This window comes from Ictalurus furcatus, chromosome 15 (assembly GCF_023375685.1).
Source record: "Ictalurus furcatus strain D&B chromosome 15, Billie_1.0, whole genome shotgun sequence".
In the NCBI taxonomy this organism is placed as follows: domain Eukaryota; kingdom Metazoa; phylum Chordata; class Actinopteri; order Siluriformes; family Ictaluridae; genus Ictalurus; species Ictalurus furcatus.
This window is the reverse complement of record NC_071269.1, coordinates 20,389,860-20,406,899: the sequence shown is the minus strand read 5'-3', so window position 1 is coordinate 20,406,899 and position 17,040 is coordinate 20,389,860. Positions and strand designations below refer to the sequence as shown.

The 17,040-nt window shown below is 36.4% G+C and overlaps 1 protein-coding gene across 2 annotated transcripts in view; it reads left to right on the top strand.

The window, feature by feature from the left end:
• The window catches only part of scn8aa (sodium channel, voltage gated, type VIII, alpha subunit a), a 63,583-nt gene that overhangs the window by 9,726 nt on the left and 36,817 nt on the right, over positions 1-17,040 (top strand). The window contains exons 3-9 of one of the 2 annotated variants that reach the window (XM_053642879.1): positions 4,970-5,088; positions 6,926-7,015; positions 8,077-8,205; positions 10,172-10,263; positions 15,119-15,340; positions 16,493-16,556; positions 16,738-16,879. In XM_053642879.1, the coding sequence (XP_053498854.1) occupies positions 4,970-5,088; positions 6,926-7,015; positions 8,077-8,205; positions 10,172-10,263; positions 15,119-15,340; positions 16,493-16,556; positions 16,738-16,879 (858 nt within the window). Of the gene's footprint in view, positions 1-4,969; positions 5,089-6,925; positions 7,016-8,076; positions 8,206-10,171; positions 10,264-15,118; positions 15,341-16,492; positions 16,557-16,737; positions 16,880-17,040 lie in introns of those variants that run through there. The other variant, XM_053642878.1, reaches the window with a different exon arrangement.

Genomic DNA, 17,040 nt, shown 5'->3' with positions numbered 1-17,040 from the left:
ATTGTGAAACACGACTCCCTGCTCTTTTCAGCCTGCTCTTTTCACAGTGATTGCAGTGCTGGAGTTGTGGCCAGCAGCTTTTAGAGCCTCTTAGAGACAAGTCAGGCCCATTACACTGTCAGCAACAATTAGGCCTGGAGGCTGGCTGGTTGCAGGAGCAGCTGATCTAACCCCAGTTCGAGACCACACTGCTGTCGAGCCGAGTGCTCATGGAGACGTGGGTTGCCAGTTTTCTGGGGGTTGTGGTGTCGAGGCGGATGGATTGAGGGAGGGGATAACACAGAACATATTTTATCTTTGGGTTTGGCTCAGGCTCTGCCGAATGCGCCACTTCTCTGTCTCCGATGACACAGCACTTTAAAGCTGGACAGGACTTGGCTGCACCTGTCCTGCTCTGGAAAATAGTTAGAGAATTCCAGCGTTTCCAGCATGTAGTCATTTTCATGCCATCATCCTTTGTTTCAGGAAGTCTCATTTCATACTCCTAATTTTGATTTATATTTATTACATTCCCCTTGATTTCTATTGCTACAGGCATTGTTTTTCACTTTCTTTTAGTAAATTCTATCTCCACATTTCTCTGTATGTTCTCTCTCCCCTCACCAATCTGCACCGATGTAGAAGGCAGACACGGGTGGTCAAAAGTGCCGGAAAGTGTTTCAATGATGCAACCCTCCCCTTGTTCTTGAAATGTTCTACACAGACGAGCTCAGCTCCACCCAGTGCTGATGACGCATTCAAACCCTGCACTTTCAGAAAAAAAGTTTAACTTTTCGTCAGCTTGTCCCTCTGGGAGAACCCTTAAAGATTCTATGTAGACCCTAAATATTGTTACTATTAGGCAAGCTTTCAAGTAGAACTCATTTAGACATGATTTTGGATTAAAATGCTCATGTTGTCCCAGGAACAACTTTATTTTTTTAAACCAGTCACTGCCCGGGTGTGCCTCTGACTCATTCCAAAGATATTGTGTGGCTCAGTAATTTATTGCATAGTTATTAAGTAATATTGTTAATTGTAAAAAAAAATCTAGCTGATGTTAGCTCAGCCAACTAGATAGCTACACATAGAGTTTTTCTTGAAATGAATGATGAAAGTGGTACAGCTTACTTTTTTTTTTTTTTTACTTTTTTTTTTAAATTATAGCATAATGCTGTTGAAATCTCGAATTGATCAGAAGGTGGTGATTAATTTTCCCTGACAGTAGTGTTAGGCTTCAAGGCAAATAATAAGCTGTTTCTATAGTTACAGTTAATTCACATTTACTTGTATGGTGGATTCTCCACGTAATATAAAACATGTTGTTATTTAACAAAGAACAACAAATATTATTGACAGTCAGAGTTAAAAAGCTTGTCCTTCAGGTTTTCTGAAATGGGAGCATCTTTGTGGTGTTTGTGAGGACTTTGTGGTTTGCAGGTTCTCAGTAGCACAAGGACAAGCAGTACACGCTGTCTATAGCTGTAAATGATAACTGGAAGTAATGTAATGAATGGTTGAATAATTATGATGATAATTTAATAATTGATTGACAGATTGCTGTGGTATAAGAGGAATAAAACATCTCAGGATGTGCTGTTATAGGAAAATAATCACTGTTGATTGTGTTCTATTCCTTACATAATTAGAGGTTTAAACATTAAGTAGTAGTTTTTCAATATTTTCATAAAAAAAAAAAATTTTTGCCTAAGTTTCTAAAATGAAATGATGTTTCTATTTTGGAGCCAACTGGTGCATCGGGAAACCATTTTAAAGAAAAACAACAACAATTTTTTAAGATGATGGTATCAGATTGCATTGATTAATCAAAAAAAATGTTGTTCCCAGAACTATAAAAAAAATGTTGATCTTGAGACATATCCTACTAGGAGACATCACGTTTCCACTTTACCAAGATGGTAACATCGCCTTTGGTGACATCAGGTCATTCGTTTCTTTTTTTGTTTGTTTGTTTGTTTGTTTTCAGGACGCTGGTATTGAACTACACTATAACAGTACTTGGGCCTTATGGAGGAAAGATGAACAGTACTGAGAGTACTGATTAAAATGTACAGGATGTTAAGTGTAAATGTTCATCAAGCTTTGTGTGAACATTTGTACTGAAGAATATCATGGTATAAGTTAGATTTATCTGAGAAATGTTTGAAACATTAGGAATTCTAGAGTAAAGGTGAAAGCTTCAGATTCAGATACGATAACCTTGAAGTCTGTCCGACTGCAGATTTTGGAATGCATTTTAAATCTGCTTGTAGCACATAAGGAGGAGGCGTTTGCTCTGCATGTAGGTGGTGCTGTATATTACACAAGGCGTCTTGTCTATTGATGTATGAAGTAGGTGCCGCAGCCCGGCTTAATGACTTAAGTGCATGAGCTGTTTTTATCCTCTTGACCCTCCTCCCTTTCCACCTCTCTTCCCCATCACTCTCTCTCTCTCTCTCTCTGACTCTGTATCTCTCACCAGTCTAATACATCTTCCAGTGTTGTTTATCTGCTCCGCTACGCTTCTGTAATTTGATTTTATTCATTTTGTCGCTCTGACTCTGCTCTCTTTCCGCCTGTAAGGCTCACTCTTGTTTTTTTTCCTCCACCATTCCTTTTCTCGCTCAGCCTCTTGATGTCTCCCTCACAGTTTTTACTGTTTAATTTAAGATTTCTAACAGCAAAAAAAAAACCAAAAAACAACACAATAGAAATTCTCCAAGTATCCTATATTAAGAATCAGATATGGAACATATTACATAATTGAGTAACGTATTACATAATCGATAACTTCATTTGTTTACTTTATATGGTAGAAACATTCTGTTTCAGTTTGTTAATTCTCTACATTGTTTTTTTTTTTTGGCTAGGTCTGTAAAATGCCATTTGACAGTAAGTGAGTTTAAAATCCAGATCCAGTGAGCACTGACTTATCAGAGATGTCCATGGATGACCACATGCCTAATCTGACTTAAACTAGCCTATAAAACAGGTTATTATTATTTGGCCTCTAAATATACGCCTTTCAGTTGGATGGTTTAAGTTTTTCTTCCTAAAAGTCATAAAAAAAACCCCTCACTTTGACAGAAACCTAGACATCTTGGACTGTTTTGTATTATATTAGGTGTTTTAAACATTTAGTCCTTACTAGCGAGAATAATTCCTTTTCACAAATAATACATTTCTCCTTAATAGCAATAAAAGACATGCCCATAACTTTGACCTCTTCATTGATCGTCCCTTTTTATCTCATAATGGCAGTTCTAATTTATTTTTAAACACAATGTGCTTTGTATTTAGAGAATGTTTTAGCTCAGTCTATATTTCAGCTGATTTCGACTAAACCTACTTTCCAGTCCATCCAGAAATTCCTCATTACTGCACCTCTTTCTTTATTAATCACTTTTGCTCTCTTTCTTCTGTCTTTTTCCTTCTTTCACCTCTCTTCAACTTAGGAACACAGGTTCCTAAGTTCTCACTGTTCCCGCTCTAAATAAAATAAAATAAAATAAAAATCAGGACCTGTGTAGCCTCTCATGTGTCATAAAGAAGAAATGCACATGAAATCTTTCAGTTTGTGTGTGTGTGTGTGTGTGTGTGTGTGTGTGAGAGAGAGAGAGATTCAGTCTTCCTCAGACGTTACTGCCACTAACAGAGTGATATTTACTGTACTGAACTTTTCTAACCCAATTCCAACGCCAGGGCCTGTGAAGTACACGTTAATGAAATCAAATGTTTCTACACTGATTACTACATGACTTTGATGTTGATGCACTTGAAGCACAGTTTCAGCTGCACCTTTGGTCACTGGCTGCACTGATGAAGAATAGAACCTTTTGATATTGTACAAAATACCATGTATCACATATTGTGACCGCCTTGCAATATCTTAAAGTACATTGTTGAACTCTTCATTTGGCATGATTCATCCAAATGCACACGCACACATGCACAAACTCATCTGAAGCACATAAGATCAGGATGCTCACACCTTATTTCCATCTTGCAGCCTTTCATTATATCAGTGGGAGTATTAACGATAGACATCCAGCCCTGTACACTAGCTGTTTATTTGCTGATGAATGAAATGAATGAAAATGACAATATTATGCACATACATAGTCTCACATAGAGAGAGTGATCCAGCTTAGATGACTAACATCAGTTTGATGATTCAGTATTCAGCCTCGATCAATTTCCGAAGTGTTATGCTATAATACATTTTAAGAAAGCATCTGGCCAGTAAACAAGATCATCTTTTTGTACCTTTGAATCACTCGGTTTAATATGACGTGTTAGTAGTTTGCGCTTGTTATTGGCGAACATAGTAAACAGAACCGTACAGACAGATATGCAAAACTGTCACTGGTGTTTCTGTGATAATTTTTTGTAGTAAACAAGCTTCTGTACATTCATTCATTCATTCATTCTGCTCTGATGATCAAATTCCAGTAACATACTGTACATGTAACTGTACACTATGTTAAATCTATAACTCCTAATGGTTCTTCAGTTCTCCTATTGTCGGGGGGACGACTCTTAGAGGTTCTATGTAAAGCCCTAGAGGTGGAAGGCTCTGGGTGGTTATTAGAAAATATTAAATCCTATTCAGAAAGGGAAATGAAAACATTTTGCTATTTAACTATTTAATATTATTCTTACCATACATGAAGAAATGTTTGTGAAACCTGACACACTGTTGTCTTTTTGGTATAAACTCAATTTCTAACCATTTCAATGTGTATTAATGTATTTATGTATTTACTGAAGCTTTATGTGTGGAAATATTGCTTACTTATTCATGTTTATGGTGTCATAATTTTGCAGTTATAATTAATCTGTAAAATAGATTGAAATACTATGAAACTTTGTATAATACAGTGTGAAACTAACCTTCCCTCTCTATCTCTCTCTCTCTCTGTCTGTCTGTCTCTCTCTCTCTCTCTCTCTCTCTCTCTCTCTCTCTCTCTCTCTCTCTCTCTCTCTGCAGACATTTATAGTGGTAAACAAAGGGAAAACAATCTTCCGCTTTAGTGCCACACCCTCCTTGTACATTATAAGTCCTTTTAATCTTCTTAGGCGAATAGCTATTAAAATTTTGATACATTCATATCCTTTCAATATGCTTTTGCATGTGAAGTTTGGAGAAATGCCAAGATTATTACGACTACATGTCCTATTATGTATAGGCATCCTGATGCAGACATCAAATCCTCTAATGTGTGTATTTGTTTAAGTGCATGCATGCAGTTTTTTTTTTACATGGCCACAGAAAAATAACAGGTGGGAAAGGAGCTGGGTCTCTGCATTCCCTGGGGCACTGCATTCGCATTAGAACAACATCAACAGTGGCAGGTCAGCAACACTTTACAGTGTTTTTTTATGGAGCTCAAAAACAACTTCCTGTGCATTAATATTTGAGATGTGAGGAATGTCTTGTTCACACTGCCTTAAGCATACTGTATCTACTTTAGCACAGAGAAGATCCAGTACATCTGTTAAACCCTGTTTTGCATTAGCAAGTTTCCCAGGAGTGATCACTGTGCATGTAATGACTCAATTCCTGGAAGAGATGGAGCAGATTCCAGTGTTGGTTTCCAAGTCATTAAGTTGGAAACAATTTTCAAAACTCTGTGCTTTTAAGGTGCCGTAGCAGGGGTGGAGTACCCCAGAACACCTGGGACAAGCACTGTCTGGACTTTTAGCTTCTATTTATAGTTGGTGGCCGACAAGTAGCTTCAACAACCAGAAAAAAAATCCTACTCCTTATTGACTTTAGCAAAATAAAAGTTTTTATTTGGTGTGTAGTTATATTTAAACGTAACGCACTTCACGGTGCTGTGACGTGCCTCAATGTTGTACCAAACAGACTACTCATTCCAAATCCCACCACCTGCTGCACCATGCACGTCATCCATCGTTTAGTGTACACGGATTACAGACATCTTTTCAGAATGAGCGTCATGTAGGATTGTGAAAATACATGTAAATGTCACGTAACTCTCCTCTTTATAACTAACAGTCACCTCACAACTAAACGTATTGTTAGAAAATAAAATGCTAGTCTTTCGCAAATATCTTTTACTTGCGATGTGAGAACAGAACATAACATCTCATAGCTGAAACATTGGCCAACAGCTTGCAATGACACATTAGCAACGTTGTTAGAAGAGTTTAATGATTTATATACTTGTTTCACTTAGCTAGTGTTAATACACTTAACTAGCTAGTTAGCTGGCCACATGCTAATACATTGCATTAGTTAGCACATTTTAGCATAAAATCAAAACATGGACCAAAGCACTTTGGGGCTTTTAATTCACCTGGTGGGCTAGCTAATGAATTTATCGTTTCTCCATCCCTGCTTAGTTACTTTAGCACTGAGTGGCATTATTGTAAATCTTGTCAAGTTCGTCACATAATTATTAAGCCTGAGTTTCAGCAGCGAGTTTAGTTAAGTCCTACCTGAAATAGTTCCTTAAACTGTAGCTGGTTGACACAGTGAACTACAGAGTGAAATACTGCACATTTAATCCTAATCACTTAATGCAATTATGACACAGTAAATATAGATCTAAGCAGTTTATGTGTAAGGACATTCTCTTTTCCAATATTATTAGTTTGATCAATATTTATCTCAGAATTAGAAAGTTAAGAATGGGCACTGTGTGTAAATCCTTCTAAAGGCCTTTGGTCATATTGCATTATTCGATGGTTGGTGTGGCAGCAGTCCAAACCACCAGAAGCATTAAAACTGTCTGGACAAATAATACCGGACTAAGATGAAAGTCATTCTTTCATGATTGATTATACGAGTTACATATTTAAGTAATATTTTAGTTTACAGAGCTTTTGCATGTAGATATCTAAAAATCTAAAATGTTTTGAACATCATGCAGCGTTTCTGTCTGTTGACGTATTCCAGTTTGCCTTAACTCCTTCCTAAATTATTCAGCATGATCATCATGTGTACGATTTTGACCAACTGTGTATTCATGACGTTTAGTAATCCTCCAGAATGGTCCAAACAAGTAGAGTAAGTACTCCATTCACACTGCATGAACACCTTCATAAAATATGGAAGAACAATGTAAAATGCTTGCTATTTTAACACATAGTCAAAGAAATAAGGCAGCCAAGTGTGTGTATTTCTGTATATGTTTGAGAAAACACAATTAAACCACATGCATTAGCTCCTCAGTGTAGCTTCTAATGTCTGGACCACATGACAAGATTTATACAATCCTAGCCAATGTTGAAAATGTGAGAGACTCCACAAAAAATGACAGATTTTATGGATATTTTTGTCCTGGATCGTCCTTCAGTCCTCCTACACTACAAGATTTACCAAGAATAAAACACCAATGTTTCAGATTATGAAAGACCTGACTAATGTTCCCAACTCCCAGAAACTGAGATCCCTCAGAATTTCTTATGAAGACTAAAGCAAAGATCAGCGCGGCTGTCACTGGTTAAACGTCTTCCATACATGACGTCAAGATGTTGAGATGTAAATATTCAATATGTGTAATATTTATGATTTTTATTCATAGTGTCCACAACTGGACTGTGAATAGTTGGAATGGATTTTACTCCATACCACAGGAGAATCTGGAAAGATAAACGTTTAAGGCCTTTTTAAAATATGGAGACATTTTGTGATCGACAAGTGGGGTGAATCAGGCTCATAAATCTAGTCTCTCTCTCTTAGAAAATGTGAGAGGAAAATCTTCATTCCTTCTGGTAGAACATTTAAAGGTTCTATGTAGAACCCTAAACACATGTGTTTTCCTATCAGAAATGGTCCAGTGAGACTAATAACCCTTAATTAACCAGTGAGTCCTTTAAGAACCATTGAGGAACCCTTTTTTTTCCCTAAAAGTGTAGTGTGGCACAGGATGTTTTTTTCTTCATCTTCTCAAACACACAATGCGCTTTAAAGCCTTTCAGTACATATTTGAATAATTTCTTTCATTTGCATGTACTGAGTAATTAGGAGTTTATTCATATTAATCGTATCACGATCAGGTTTTTAATTCATGACTAGGATCATTACTAATGTCCATAAGCTCCTTGCTGTTACTCTCTTGTACATAGGTACACATTCACAGGAATTTATACCTTCGAATCAGCCGTCAAAATCATCGCCCGCGGCTTCTGTATAGATGACTTCACATTCCTGAGAGATCCATGGAACTGGTTGGACTTCATGGTCATCTCAATGGCGTAAGTATCCTTCAGCACACACTATCTCAGCTTATTATGAATTTGTTCCATTCAAAACTTGCTGCTTGACTTGACTGACTGGACTTGCTTACCTCTTAAAGTCACTCTGAGCGTTGTGAAATGTTTTAATGATTCAATCATTTGATTTGAGTGCAGTGGTTGAAATTCAAAATTGTCACAACTTCATAAGAAACGAATAGTCGTGAATCTAATCCTGAGATAGTATTAAATATTAACATGAATATGAATATAAAAGCCTATAAAGTTACAATAAGCAAATATCTACTCTTATTACACTAAATTAACAGGGGAACACTCGAAACCCTACCTAATTTGCTTCTATCCATCTAATCACTGCTTAACAAGTAACCTTTGCTGTCAATTTATCACTCCTCCATTTTTTTTAAGAAGCTTGACCTTCAAACTAACCAAGTATGGGCGGGGCCTGGGATCATTCAATTAGCATATTCTTAATTTTTAATTCATGTAAAAGTGTAGGTGTTTTTTTTTTGTTTGTTGCCTTTTTCTATCATGCTTTTTTTTGTAGAAATTCCATATTAATATTTATTACAGATAAATTATTATAGAGAAATGTTACGGTCTTTATAACAAGTTATGGGAGATTCTGAGTAGTTTAATATGTCTGTCCTCTTCAGTGTTTTCTCTCTGAACTCCTCACTTTGTTCAGTCTCTATACTTTTTCTTTATCTTTAATGAGTGGGGTGTGTATGTTGTGTGAGCTTAGATATTTGTTTCAACATACAGTATATTGACCTTTAAAATGTTCCAGCAAGACAGTTCCTTTTCCTTACAGCTCCTGGAAAGCCAAGGACCTTGCTTTGACACACTCTTATTTCCCACAGATCAGTAATTGTTTAAGGGTTAATTTTAGATTTATGAGGTGGGGAAATGCTTGCAGGGATGTAGAAACACTACCATTCAATTAAAATATTATTATAATCATAGGAATCTTATTACGGAAATGTTTCCGTCTGTTTCTGGCTTAATTTAACTACAGCTGTTCAGACCTTTCAGTATAAATGATATAATAATATATTCTGATTCATTTCTGTCAAAGCTACAATAAAAGTAGCAAAATGAACACATGGATTCAGGGCCATATTCAGAGTTGGTATCTTAAGTCTAAAAGTTAAATAAATATTTAAATGGGGAACGTTTTTCTGTACGCCTCTGTGCTGTTTTCTTGCTTTTAAATCCCTTTTTTGATTTGTCAAATGAATAAAATAATGGCTATGTTTTGGTTAATTCAGTGCTTTCCTGTAAAGAATACGCACCCATGGTTTAAGGATAAGCTGACTCGTGCTATGCTTAAAGCTCATTTTTACTCATAATTTTATCAATGAAGCAGTGCCTCTGATTAGAATGCTGTTTCCTCCCATGTCCTCCATGTGAAATATTACCTTTTCATGTATGTTAAAGGGACAATACTAATAATGAATGAATAGTGTCAAATTTATGCATTTAAAATTGGCCTTCCATAGTTTTAGTGTATTTACAACCCACAGTATGAATCTTAGCATGACTTATTATAGTTCTCTCATGTCAGACAGTGGCACTGGACTGTACTGCTCCTTGCTTGAGCTGATATTGCACAAGAAACTGATACACGCCTCTGTTTTATCACACAATTTTGATTTTAAATCCTCATTAAGCGTGTATAACTCAACTCTGAATATGGCCCTAAATGCATACACGCCACAGTTAACAATGGTCTTGACTAAAAGAAAACACATTATAGTACCAAAGCTCTGCTTGCCTTTCATGTAAACCAAAGGCATATGAGCTTCACACAAACGAATCCCTGTCTTTCACGCTTCTTCATTTATTGTATTGTAAAGAATGATTTTTCTGGGTTATACAGAAAGAGTGATCAGCCCTTACTGTAATGTCTACCTGTGGAACTGAACCCTCGTGTCTCTGTGTAACTTTGATTTGATTATTGCAGGTATATAACAGAGTTTGTAAACCTAGGCAATGTCTCAGCTCTGCGCACGTTCAGAGTTCTGAGGGCATTGAAAACTATTTCTGTAATCCCAGGTAAGAGCGTGTGTGGACGGGAGTGGCCGGGTCGGTGTTAGGTGTGTGTGTGCGTGTGCGTGTGTGTGTGCGTGTACGTGCGTGTTATTTCTTTTCCTTTTCTTTTCTTCCCCCCTCTGCGTGGACAGGCTCTGTGAGTGGTGTAATTCCTGGTCCAGTGGCGTGCTGGTGTTCTTGCCGTGTTTGTGGTGGTCATTGGTGTCTGTGTGTGATCCTCCCTTATTTCAGATATGTAACAGAGTTTGTGGACCTGGGGAATGTATCTGCGCTGAGAACGTTCAGAGTTCTCCGAGCATTGAAAACTATCTCTGTCATTCCAGGTGAGGCCCAATTTAAACACTGAGGCTGAGTTTTGCGTTTTTCTGTTTCCTTTTAAGTTTCATTTCACTGTTATGATTTTAGCAGAGATTACATTAGAAGTGACTATTTGGTTTGCTTTCTTTTTTCTTTTACCTCCAAAATGATCAAAAATGGTACTTATACATTTTTGATAGGCTTTGCAGTCTACTATTGCACTATGGTCAGAGTCTCATAGCATTTGCTTTCTCATCTGCCCTGGAGGAGACACACTGACACCGAGAGGCTCATGGAGCAGCAGTGAAAATCCAATACATCTGTTCCACAATTTTCATTATTTTATGTTGGGTTCTCTAAAGTGAACAGGATTTGATTTTATAGGCAGTAACAAATCAAGACTCAAAATTCTTTTATTGCCACAAAATGGTGTTAGTTGCAATTGAGTTCAGTACAGCTCAGCAGTAATCAATACACTAAATAACAAAGTGCAGGACAATTCATGCAAGAAATGTATTTTTATGTTCAAATTTATCAGAAGAATAATTGTGCAAATACTGAAGAGAAACCAGTAGCATTAGAAGTGTTTGAATTAGATATGTAACAGTAACTAGATATATATGAGAGGGGACCCCGGAATTATTTAAAAAAAAAAAAAAAAAAGCCTAGTGTTATAAAACTTACAGCATTTCTCATTTAATTCATTTCAAAGTACTCTCCTTGATTTTGGGAACAAAAAGAAGTTGCAAGGAGAGAGATTTGGTGAATACAGTGGATGTGAAGCGATAACCATATTGTTTTTTGTGGTTATGGTTGACAACACAGTGTGTGCAGGTGCATTGTCGTTGTGCAAGATCCAGTTCTGGGTGCACCACTTGTCTGGATGTTTTTTCCTGATGCTTTCCCGTAGCACTTGTACTAAGCACGATGTAAAATCTCTTAGGTGCGCACGCCGAGTGAATTCGAATTCCGGGAACTTTTGGGTCCCCCTTGTACACCGTACTATAACTATATGACTATATACTGACACCTATTCCTAGTCAAGTCAAGCCTTGAGTATTGATTAAATTAATGTGAAGTTATTATATTGATGTACACTGTAAAAAAGAAAAGTTGACTTAACTTAAAACTGAACTTGCTGCACAGCTTTTTTGAGTTTACTCACCTCAAGGTTAAAAAGTGAGTTAAGTGAAGTTAAGTGGGGTAAAAAAAAAAAAGAAGTTGTGCAGCAAGTTGCCTTGAAATTTTAAGTTAAGTCAACTTTTCTTTTTTTTTTCTTCTTTTTTGCATTCACTTGAGGATGCAGCATAATATCAAATCCATAATTATTGACACCCTTCAAAATAACATTTAACTTAAAAAAAAAAAAAATACTTTAAAAAATACTTTCCTGTAGTCAGGCACAAAATCATTCTCATAAAAGTATTATAGCATTCATGAGAGTATTAGCGTATTAGCTATACGGTATAAATTATAGAGAAATTATATATATATTTTTGTCTTAAAAAACATATGTGTAAGAATGATTTATACCCCTAAAGAATATTAAAACAATGACAAACAAATTGTCATTTTAAACAATTCTATTTCATGGTTTGCTGCCCCTTGTTAAAATATCCAACAGTGCTCTCAGAGTTACAACTGTAGCATGAATAACAAACACTAAGTACACAGAACTACACGGACAGTATCATAATACATAACCACTCTAGAACAATCCCATAAACTCCCAAGAAGCATAACTCAGAGCTGCACAGATTTCCTTTACTGAATATTAAGTGACTGGAACTAGAGATATAATTTGTTTTGTTTTTTTGTTTTTACCTGTGTGATGTAAGAAATATAGCAATGTAACATACAATGCAGAAGTACCATTTCATACTAGATATTATAATCAGTAATAAATTATTATTTTTTTTCATGGTTTTATGGTTTTATTCACTATCTACATTTCAGTGCAATTTTTTTGTAAAATTCCTAAAAATATACCTCTTATTTATGAAGACTGCCAAGCCTAGATTGGGGATATATTTTATGCTGCATGATGCTTCGAAAGACACTTGCTTTTATAATATTAGCCCAGAACGAGCTTGGTTGACTTATTTATCTGAACTTTATGTATTATTTTTTATTAAAATTTTTAGTTTTATATAGTTTATATTTGTGTAGTGGCCGGGGAAAACCATTCACATTTTTCACTGTATATAGTTCTGAAAATGTTTCCTGAACCGAAATATGTTTCTATTTTGCTTTAGTTTCAACCACAAGTAAAGTCTTTCCATTTTAAAATCCCAAAAGAGAAAACAGAAAAGATTGCATTTAAAGACTGTGTTCTGATCACAGCTTAGGAGCATCACGGATATTTTGACAATCTGTATCCGATTACAAACTGATTTGGTTAGGCTGATTCACGATGTTTCACGATGGCATGTAACTGATCAACAAATGTTCACTGTGTGAGGAAATCACACTTACATAGTTAACGAGGTTTTAGACATCTTTAGTCAGACTTACTGTTTTTCCTGTTGCATTTGTTGAGCCAACTCCTTACACAATATTATCTTTGAAGGAAGATCACCTAGACAAGATTAAAAAGAAAAAGAAAATAATTTCCATCACTTGAGTGATATACAATTATAGTTTCTTAAAAAAGTGTCAGCGTATGTTATAGGTAGAACAAATCAAGATTTTTTTGTTGTCTTTTGTTGCCAGAATTCGGTCACAGCAACATCCGATGGGTTTTCCCAGACCACCACACATTTACAATGAAACCTGAGTAAAATAAATAAATAATCCTGTAAAAGAGAATGGATATTACCAAATCACTTAAAAAATATTAAAATAAGGATATATATATATATATATATATATATATATATATATATATATATATATATATATATATAAACAACCCAACTCCTGGTGTCTTTTATGCTTCATGAGCAAGTAGTATAACATAATGGCCTGTGCAATAAATAATTTCCATAGATCAATCTTTACTCTGCTGCAGGATCATTTAGAGGACTCTTAATCCTTGCAACAGCAATATTTTCAGTTTTAAGAAAGTATTTTTTATTCAAATTCATAACTTGTGCTCAGTTCTCCATTATGGGCCAGAGGTTGACCATGCTAATGTGCTCATTTTTGATTCAGTGTAGTAAAGAGGTTTGGGGTATGGGGCTTTGCACTTCTAACGATATTACAAGTCCAACAGAGCTGCATCAGATGTCGCTGTTGGACTGTGTGCATTCAGCCTTAGGGTTTAAATGCCCTGCATGTGATCTCCACTTTGATCCCTCTCCCTGCATGCTCTGCTTTTCCTCTGTCATGGCTCCCTTGCTGTGCTGCACTATTTAAATATGAATGGATGTCACAGACTTATTAAAGGGAGTCCTCTCTTTGGGTCCTCACAGATCAGAGTGATGAAACTTTCACTACACTGGGATCTGTACATAGCTTAAGTGTGTGTTTATGCAACATTACCGGTTTAACTGTGTGTTCTGAGGGTAATAAGTAACCTTATCCCACAGTGCCTTTGAATTCTTTTTGACTGATTGGTCAGAAAGTGTTGAGTAATTTTCTGTAGTACAGTCCGTGTGCTCATTGTAATATGTTATCTTTTCCAACGTAACGGCTAATTCACAGGGACTTGGCAGACGCTACACAAAAATGGATTTAAAAACACGTGTAATCATAGATATTGTGAAGTTTTCTTTGAGGAGATGTTTATTTAGCATTTTTGGAAGGTGTCAGCACTTGCCCAGTGTTCAGCACTTAAAAGGTGTCATTTTAAGTTTTCCAACATGTCTTTAAGATAGTTTGGCGTTCCCATTTCTCAGTAATGTGACAAGGTGTGGTTTTTTTGTCTCATTAACTTGAAGTGACAATTAAAATAGAGGCAAGGACTGTTTATAGCTGCTATAATAAGTGTAGGTGATGTGAGTCTAACTAACTTGTTGGACAACATTAAATGTCACTGTAAAAATGTATAAAATGTACAACGTGAGCAAAAATACTTATTGCTATCAATTCGCTGTGGTATAAGAGGACTGAGACATTTTGCGATGTACTGCGAGTGGAAAACGATCAACTTCGGGCTGCATTTCACCTTCCGGTTGCTTTATTCCTTGCTTCATATGTTTGTCAGATACAGAGTTTAGACAGTGAGTGAGGATGGAAAGAGATGGCTCCCAAACAATCGCTGTGTAGTCTTGTGATCATAATATATGATATTTTTTTTTACGTTAGTGTTGTGTGCATCTGGTCTATTTCTCGACTTATAAAGGAGGTCAAGGCATGATTATAAAAACTGGATTAACATTTAAAAATCAGTGGACTTCAAAAACTTGTAGACAGAAAATTAAACCCTGTGTGTGTGAGCGAGTTTATTAAATTGGCTGCACTATATATGGCTCTTTTAAAACCTCCTGTCTCCTTTCATGCCTTGAGACCCCTTTCGTCCACAAGTTGTGACTGTTGAACACATACACAACTTGTCTGTGCTTCTCTCTTTGCCTGTGTGTGTGTGTGTGTGTGCGTGTGTATTTTCACTACCACCCAGGTCTAAAGACCATTGTCGGCGCCTTGATCCAGTCAGTGAAGAAGCTGTCGGATGTGATGATTCTCACCGTGTTCTGTCTCAGCGTGTTCGCTCTAATCGGCCTGCAACTCTTCATGGGGAACCTGCGGCACAAGTGTGTCATCTGGCCAATCAACATCACTGAGTTATACCAGGCCAACGGCAGCCACACCTTCAACTGGAACGAGTACATCATGAACGAGAGTGAGAGAAGCATCCTCAACCAGATGCTCTAACAGCTCTAACATATTCATTTATCTATTCACTTTTACCTACCCTTTAGTTAGATTTTAAAATTTTCACACCTCCTGGTCTATTTGTTGATTCGAAGTGAAACTTGATACTCTTGGTTCATCTGCTATTTGGTTTGGCTTGTTTTCTCAATACATGTAATTAAATGTACTAAAAAGAAAAATACGTTGCCTGAGGAGCATGTAGGGCTGGAAACGCTTTCATTCATTGCTCAGAAAGCAAACCTTTGCCAAGTGCACAGAAATAATAAGCATAGTGCATAGAAATAACAAAAGTCATATAAATCACCCGAGCACAAAGAGCAAGAAGCGTCACTTTGTGTGGCTGAATCAATAATCAATTCAGGATTTAATTACTTTCTTACTGCGTTTGATTGGAACCAGACCGAGACCGCCACGCTCAGATAGTCTTGAACTAGTTGTTTTGCTATGTTCTCACCTGTCTAAACAAGTTGCACCAAAGAGGAAAACACACCAGGGTTCGATTCAAACGGACTAAACATTGCATACGTGAAACAAAAATGCTAACATAAAAGGGTATACAAAAACTTTTGACTGACACTATATGTTAAGATGACTTTCATTCAAATAAATAAATAAATAAATAAATAAACAAAGAAGCAAATCTCATGTTGTAGACAAATTTGATTACGTTTTTTTTTTTTTTTTTTTTGCAAAACACAAAAGCACAAATGTCAACCCTAACTCAAACCTTGACTTCCAAAAGTTTAGCATGACTTTAATGTAAAGACCTGATTTATAATTTAATTTGAAGCATTTCCTTTTTTTTTTTTTTTTAACTTCTAAATACTTTTGCACATTTAGGAATATGGACATTTCACTACTTTTAATCTGTGTGAGCTTTGACAAAATATCAATACTGATCATTTTACTTTTTAACGATACATTTTCTATGCTTTTTCCACCCATGTGTACTACTACAACCTGATCCTGGATTGAAATTCATTCCATCCTGATCTTTCGTATTTTCTTCCAGTCCTGATTCAATTATAGTCATTTTTGACTGTAAGAAAAGAAATGGACTAAAGGCCAGTAGCCTGGAAAACACTTGGAATTAACTGGAGCTGTTTCTCTTTGTCACCAGCTAATTTCTACAAACTCCCTGGCAGCCTGGATGCTCTGTTATGTGGGAACGGCTCTGATGCTGGGTGAGTTTATCTGCAGTCTCTTTCTCTAAAGCCAGCACAGCATATCAGCTTAAATACTATTAAAGATGGTTCAGCAAAGGAAGCAACTATCCTGGAAGTGCTGCTTCTTATTTAAATAAGTCTGTGTGCTGGTAGGAATCCTGCAGTCTTATTGCGTGTTATGTGTGTTTCTGGTGGTTAGTCGCTGTCCTGAAGGCTACACATGTATGAAGGCTGGACGCAATCCAAACTACGGCTACACCAGCTTTGACAGCTTTGGCTGGGCATTTCTTGCTCTTTTTCGCCTCATGACACAGGACTTCTGGGAGAACTTGTACATGCTGGTGAGTGTGCATCATATTGTCTTGAATTAGGGCTGCGCACTATATTATTTTTTCATTGTTATGACAGTTTTATTCTTGGCAGTACTGACATCTCATTGCGATATGCAGTAAGCATTTTTATGATGTTCCGTGAGTGATCTTGGTTTTCAACGTGTGGCAGT